At 40.0% G+C, this 8,180-nt stretch overlaps 1 protein-coding gene across 2 annotated transcripts in view; it reads right to left on the reverse strand.

Moving 5' to 3' along the window:
• Window positions 1–8,180, reverse strand: part of MEGF9 (multiple EGF like domains 9) — an 85,094-nt gene that overhangs the window by 36,202 nt on the left and 40,712 nt on the right. For both annotated transcript variants that reach the window (XM_024762292.1, XM_024762290.1), the window contains exon 2: window positions 6,395–6,596. In XM_024762292.1, coding sequence (XP_024618060.1) covers window positions 6,395–6,596 — 202 coding nt within the window. The remainder of the gene's footprint in view (window positions 1–6,394; window positions 6,597–8,180) is intronic.

An 8,180-nucleotide genomic window follows, 5' to 3' on the forward strand; every position in this document is an offset into this window, starting at 1 on the left:
TATTTCTCATCTCATGGCATAAACTTAGGAAATTCTCTTGGATTCACATGTTTTTTCTCTTCTCATCTCTCTTCCCAAATCATAACCTGTAAGGCACAACTCAGTTCCTACCTCCTCTGGGAATCCTTTCTTAATTATTCCTGCTTTTTTACTACTCTAAACTACTCTACTTAGAAATTTAGCATATATTTATGAACTTCCTCTAATGTTCTCAATGTCTACTAAGCTAAAACTGGGATTACTCTTTCCCAAGAAGAGTTATTTATATAGCACCAACTATATAATCAGAAGAAATTCCTATAAAATATCAAGTAGTTGGCACCACAGCATCAAAGTTTCTTACAATACTCACTCACTTTGCTCAATATCTGAGATTTCGAGAGGGGCTATACCAACATAATGGATAGGAATATATACTATAGATCCAGACTGTATATGTTTCAATTCCAACTCTTATTTACTGGCTACTATATCATAAGTTAGGCAAATTACCTAACTTGCAACTCTTTTCCTGTACAAATGAGAATAATAATAATAGTGCCTTCCTGATATGGTTGCTGTGAGGATTAAATTAATCACTACCTGCAAAGGCCTTAGGATAGTGCCTAGCATGCATTCAATTCATTTTAGCTGTTATTATTCTAAAGTATGAAATGTCCAATTTTAAAAAGCATATATGGGTTTCTTTAAAATGGAAGAAAATAAGCTAAACTTTTTTTTCTTCTACAGTGAACAATTTCTTCTTTAGCCTACCAACAGAAACAGATATCCCAACCCCTACTCATACCCAAGACTGGGTGACTTAATTCTCCTCTTTTGTGAGTCACCAATTCTATTCCTCATTTAAAAAAAAAAAAACAGGGGACTTCCCTGTTGGTGCAGTGGTTAAGAATCCACCTGCCAATGCAGGGGACACGGGTTCAAGCTCTGGTCTAGGAAAATCCCACATGCCGCGGAGTAACTAAGCCTATGTGCCACAACTACTGAGCCTGAGCTCTAGAGACCGCGAGGCACAACTAGTGAGCCCGCATGCCACAACTACCAAAGCCCATGCGCCTAGAGCCTGTGCTCCACAACAAAGAGAAGCCACCGCAATGAGAAGCCCTTGCGCTGCAACGAAGAGTAGCCCCGCTTGCTGCAACTAGAGAGAAAGCCCATGTGCAGCAACAAAAACCCAATGCAGCCAAAAATAAAAAGAAATAAATAAATTTATAATAAATAAATTAAATAAAATAAAATAAAAACAGACTCAACTACTGGGGTGTTACTGAGCCGAATCTAAGTGCCAGTTACAAAGTAAGTGGGTACACACACACACAATTTAATTCTCACAAAAATTCTTCATGCTACATTTATGAATCCTATTTTACAGTAGAAAACACTGAGGATCAAGATTGTACAGTTAGTAAGTGGCTAAATCAAGAATGGAATCAAAGTACTAATTTCAGATTCCACCTCCTTTCTGCTACATATCACACTACTTGCCTACAATTTCCTTTTCCCCTTAACTTACCCACATATAATTTATCGCAGAGCAGAACATAGAGGTGTTTCCTCAGAGTTCACCCATATGTTCTTGCCAAAGTACATAGTCCTGCAACTTCCCATTTCTGTTCCTCAAGTCTCATGTCAATTTAACTTCCTTTCTTGTAGTAAGAAATGCAGTGCTTACAATTTGTATGGAAACACAAAAGACCCCAAATAGCCAAAGCAATCTTGAGAATAAAAAACGGAGCTGGAGGAATCAGGTTCCCAGACCTCAGACTATACTACAAAGCTACAGTAATCAAGACAGTATGGAACTGGCACAAACACAGAAACATATATCAGCGGAACAGGATAGAAAGCCCAGAGATAAATCCATGCAGGGCTTCCCTGGTGGCGCAGTGGTTGAGAGTCCGCCTGCCGATGCAGGGGACACGGGTTTGTGCCCTGGTCCAGGAAGATCCCACATGCCGCGGAGCAGCTGGGCCCGTGAGCCATGGCCGCTGAGCCTGTGCGTCCGGAGCCTGTGCTCCGCAACGGGAGAGGCCACAACAGTGAGAGGCCCGCGTACCGCAAAAAAAATTAAAAAAAAAAAAAAAATCCATGCACATATGGCCACCTTATTTTTGATAAAGGAGGCAAGAATACACAGTGGAGAAAAGACAGCCTCTTCAGTAAGTGGTGCTGGGAAAACTGGAGAGCTACATGTAAAAGAATGAAATTAGAACACTCCCTAACACCATACACAAAAATAAACTCAAAATGGATTAAATACCTAAATATAAGGCTAGACACTATAAAACTCTTAGAGGAAAACATAGGCAGAACACTCTATGACATAAATCACAGCAAGATCCTTTTTGACCCACCTCCTAGAGAAATGGAAATAAAAACAAAAATAAACAAATGGGACCTAATGAAACTTAAAAGCTTTTGCACAGCAAAGGAAAACATAAACAAGACAAAAAGACAACCTTCAGAATGGGAGAAAATATTTGCAAATGAAGTAACTGATAAAGGATTAACCTCCAAAATTTACAAGCAACTCATGCAGCTCAATATCAAAAAAACAAACAACCCAATCCAAAAATGGGCAGAAGACCTAAAGAGACATTTCTCCAAAGAAGATATACAGATTGCCAACAAACACATGAAAGAATGCTCAACATCACTAATCATTAGAGAAATGCAAATCAAAGCTACAATGAGGTATCACCTTACACCAGTCAGAATGGCCATCATCAAAAAATCTACAAACAATAAATGCTGGAGAGGGTGTGGAGAAAAGGGAACCCTTTTGCACTGTTGGTAGGAATGTAAATTGATACAGCCACTGTGGAGAACAGTGTGGAGGTTCCTTAAAAAACTAGAAATAGAACTAGCATACGACCCAGCAATCGCATTACTGGGCATATACCCTGAGAAAACCATAATTCAAAAAGAGTCATGTATCACAGTGTTCACTGCAGCTCTATTTACAATAGCGCAGAGATGGAAGCAACCTAAGTGTCCATCGACAGATGAATGGATAAAGAAGATGTGGCACATATATACAATGGAATATTAGCCATAAAAAGAAACAAAATTGAGCTATTTGTAGTGAGATGGATGGACTCAGAGTCTATCATACAGAGTGACAGTAAGTCAGAAAGAGAAAAACAAATACTGTATGCTAACACATATATATGGAATCTAAAAAAAAAAAAGGTTCTGAAGAACCTAGGGGCAGGACAGGAATAACGCTGATGTAGAGAATGGACTTGAGGATGCAGGGAAGCGGAAGGGTAAGCTGGGATGAAGTGAGAGAGTGGCATGGTCATATATACACTACCAAATGTAAAATAGATAGCTAGTGGGAAGCAGCCGCACAGCACAGGGAGATCAGCTCGGTGCTTTGTGACCACTTAGAGGGATGGGATAGGACGGGTGGGAGAGAGACACAAGAGGGAGGAGATATGGGGATATATGTATATGTATAGCTGATTCACTTTGTTATAAAGCAGAAACTAACACACCATTGTAAAGCAATTATACTCCAATAAAGATGTTAAAAACATTTTTTAATAAAATAAAATTAAAAGTCGAAAAGAAAAAGAAAAAAAGAAATGCAGTGCTTAGAGCTGAATTCTGAGCTCCCATGCCTTCCTTCTAATGACTTTCTTTAAGTACAAGTTTTTAAATGACTTTTGTGATGCATTGCTTGCTCTGACAAATTGCCTGATATTTTGAAATAATATTATTTTTAAAATTTAATTAAATATTACTCTGTAGTAACTCATAGAAAAGAATTATGGATTTATCTCAAAATTTTAATATGCCTATCCTTGGGGCCAAAACAATCAAGAAATGAGGCTTCTGTGCTCCAATGAAACTTTATTTACAAAAACAGGCAGTGGACTGGATTTGGTTCATGGATTTGGTTTACAGACCCCTGCCCTAGACTTTCGAATGTCCAGTGCACTTTTCCACTACTTTATAGTTACTACCTATTTTCAGAATGGTGTTTTAGCCTATGTCACTTGATGACATTCACTGGCAGGGAAAAGATAAATAAGTAATTTGTAAAAGACCTATGAAAACAGCAGTATACTACATAAACATTAGTATTACTTTTTTCCCTCTTCTCCAGCTTTTCAAACTCTCTCTCACTCTTCTCATTTCTTTCTCCTCTAATAAGGTAGTTTGACCTAGAAGTAAACACTTTTTTATCTTTCCAAAAGTACTCAAAGCAAATGTGTTTGCAGAATCTTATTTTAAAAGAAGTAGTGGACAGGGGACTTCCCTGGTGGTCCAGTGGTTAAGAATCCACCTTCAAATGAAGGGGACGTGGGTTCGATCCCTGGTCGGGGAACTAAGATCCCACATGCCATGGAGCAACTACTGAGCCCACGTGCCACAACTAGAGAGCATGCATGCCGCAACTAGAGAGCCTGCATGCCGCAACTACAGAGCCCATGTGCTCTGGAGCCCACACCCTGCAACTAGGGAGGAGCCCACACACCACAACGAAGAGCCCGCATGCCACAACAAATATCCCGAGTGCCACAACTAAGACTCAGCACAGCCAAATAAATAAATATTATTTTTAAAAAAGTAGTGGACATGCCTTTAGGTACCAGAATGAACAAACTTACACAAATCTCATCTTTTAAAATGGTAAGAAATGTGGGCCTTCTGAATATAACTTGTGTCGGCATGTTTTAGGGGAGTAAAGGGAGCAATGGTAAGCAACCGTTATATTCTCAAACTCAAGTAACAAAGTGATTATGTTTTCTCATTATAGAAGCTATACGGCATGATGATAAGAATACTGGACTTAGTACTGGAAGACCAAATTTGGACTTCCTTTTCTGCCACTTACTATCTTTGTGATTTAATAACCTACATAAAAGGAGTTGCTATGAGGATTTAGACAGTTAACTATTTAAAAATACCAAGCATCATAAACATCGATTATTGTTGTATTCGAAATTATAAACCTCTTAAGTTCACATCTATATTTTTAATAGAAGTACAATACGATACAGTATTGTACAAGTTTTTGGGGGGGCTGCGCCGCGCTGCATGTGGGATCCTAGTTCCCCAACCAGGGATCAAACCCAGGCCCCCTGCAGTGGAAGCACGGAGACTTCACCACTGGACCATCAGGGAAGTCCCTGTAACTATATGATTTATAAAGCATCCGAAGTATCTACTGCTAAGTATAAAGAAACTTTTCTGCCAAGGAGCTAAAGATTATTTAAAAATACTCCCTCGGGCTTCCCTGGTGGCGCAGTGGTTGAGAGTCCGCCTGCCAATGCAGGGGACACGGGTTCGTGCCCCGGTCTGGGAAGATCCTACATGCCACGGAGCAGCTGGGCCCGTGAGCCATGGCCGCTGAGCCTGCGTGTCCGGAGCCTGTGCTCTGCAACGGGAGAGGCCACAACAATGAGAGGCCCGCATACCGCAAAAAAAAAAAATACTCCCTCATCAAGCCAACAATATTCCTCTGAAATTGAAAGAAACCAGAATTAATTGAGTGAGGTGTGCTGGGTATTTTACATAGATTCTACTCATTTAACCTTCACAACAACCTTGAGAAGAAACTGAGGCGCAGAGAAGTGAAATAAGTTGCTGAAATCACAAAGCTCCTAAGTGGCAGCCGATCTTGGATCCATACCCAGGTTAGATTGATCCTAAAGCTCTGTTCTTTTCATCACATAACACTGCCTCTTCAGCTTTTTCACTTGAGGTCCCCAGAAAGCTAAGTACCTCACACAAGGTCAAATGATAATTACTTTCAGTGGAGTAGAAGGCAGATCCTTAGATTACAGGGCACTGTTCTACTAGATTAAGTCACCTACAAATAATTTACTATTTTAAAGGTAATTTCCAGACAATTTCTGCTTAATCTAGTTTTGGTCCCCCAAAATGTATATACTGGTACATAGAGTGAAACCAGTCTTTTTCACACTAATTAAAGACATTAGGATATTACCAAGTTTAAGCCTTACATGTGCAAAGAAACAGCTTTAGAATTTTGAAAAAAGAAAAAATAAACCAAAGAATAAGTTTCCTGAAACTCTAATAGTATGTTAATAAACATAACAAGGACATTTTCACTGGAAATGCCTGGAAGTTATTGCTTCCAGGAAGCAGACTGCTTTCTCAATACTTTTTTCCCATGAAATTTAGAGAAACTATTACAAGGCAAAATTGGTTACCGAGGTGCTTTTGAAGAACTAAATCAGTAAATTAGAAGCTTTTAAATCTTGACATCAAATATAATTCACAAAATGATAAAAAATATGTGAAATATTTTGTAAATCTATGGCCCCTTTATTTAAACCAGTCTGGTCCTTGAGAGCAGAGGCCTTTTTGTGTGTGTAATAAAATAAAATTAATTTTACCTTCAACTTCTGCTGCTTACCTGTTGCAGAGTATGCTGAGGGCTCCACGTGGACTACAGTCACATGGCAGACAGAGCCTGGAAGTACGATTCAGGTACAAACCCTCCTTGCAGGTTTCACAGCGAAGACCCTGATAACCTGGCTGACACTCGCACTGCCCTGTGGTCTGGTTGCAGCGATTCACATCCAGGCTTCCAACCACAGAGCAGTTACATACATATCCTGCAAAGAAAAGAGGGAAAGAGATATCAATTAAGGTTTAATGCTTTCCTAATAAAATGAGCTCTATTTTATTTTTCTTAATAAATATTCATGACAACTTTGTAAGGATGGATAAAATTAAGTCTAGTTCAAATTCACTTTCTATCCTATTTAGTTTATTTAAATTGGGAATTATATACAGTAAAGTATATAAACTAATTATAAAACTAACATTCTCAATTTCTTTTTCAGCACTCTTTATCTTCTAGCCCTCTTACGCTATACTCCAATGTATGGGTGGGTCTGTATATTACTAGTTTTTCTGGATTAGAAATCTCCAAAGGCAGGGCCTATGCTTATCTACATGGCACTGAGAGCACATGCTGGAAATGACTACACGTTAAATAATAAATAATCCCGCTGTATAGCAGCAAAAGCGCAGACGGTTGACTGTGGTAACTTATACAGGTCAGACAAGATTGTGCTACAGCTGGAATCATGAACTAGTATGTTCTTCCCAGGAAGAAATTAACAGAGAATTGCAACTTTAAGGTGAGGAAATGACAAACAATAAATCCCAGGTGAAACTTTAAGGTGAGGAAATGACAAACAATAAATCCCAGGTGAGAACGTTTACAGGGGCATCCTGATCAGTGGGTTAAAACCAATCACAATTTGAATCTCTTTCCCAAATTAAAAGATTTAGAAAATAAACATTTTCTTTAGATATTTCAAACAGTTTTTTGAATGAAAATATTTAGAAGTAGTTGGCTTTAGCTTTTAAAAAAAAAAAATCATTTCCAAGGGGCTTCCCTGGTGGTGCAGTGGTTGAGAGTCCACCTGCCGATGCAGGGGACACAGGTTCATGCCCCAGTCCAGGAAGATCCCACATGCCGCGGAGCGGCTGGGCCCGTGAGCCATGGCCACTGGGCCTGCGCATCCGGAGCCTGTGCTCCGCAACGGGAGAGGCCGCAACAGTGAGAGGTCCGCGTACCGAAAAAAAAGAAAAATCATTTCCGTGGGTTTTTTTTAAGATTTATTTTATTATTTATTTATTTTTGGCTGCATCAGGCCTTAGTTGCGGCACGTGGGATCTTCCGTTGCAGCGCCCAGGCTCCTCATGTCAGCACCCGGGCTTCTCTCTAGTTGTGGCCTGTGGGTTTTTCTCTTCTCTAGTTGTGGCTCGTGGGCTCCAGAGCGCGTGGGCTCTGTAGTTTGTGGCACGTGGGCTCTCTCATTGTGGCATGCGAGCTCAGTAGTTGTGGCATGTGGGCTTAGTTACTCCACGGCATGTGGGATCTCCCTAGACCAGGGCTCGAACCCGTGTCTCCTGCATTGTAAGGTGGATTCTTTACCACTGGACCACCAGGGAAGTCCCAGCTTTAGATTTTTTTTGTTTTTTACATCTTTATTGGAGTATAATTGCTTTACAGTATTGTGTTAGTTGCTGCTATATGACAAAGTGAATCAGCTATATGTATACATATATCCCTGTATCCCCTCCCTCTTGCATCTTCCTCCCACCCTCGCTATCCCACCCCTCTAGGTGGTCACAAAGCACCGAGCTGATCTCCCTGTGCTATGCAGCTGCTTCCCACTAGCTAT

The sequence above is a fragment of the Neophocaena asiaeorientalis genome, unplaced genomic scaffold (genome assembly GCF_003031525.2).
Source record: "Neophocaena asiaeorientalis asiaeorientalis breed wild unplaced genomic scaffold, Neophocaena_asiaeorientalis_V1.1 scaffold78, whole genome shotgun sequence".
Lineage (NCBI taxonomy): Eukaryota > Metazoa > Chordata > Mammalia > Artiodactyla > Phocoenidae > Neophocaena > Neophocaena asiaeorientalis.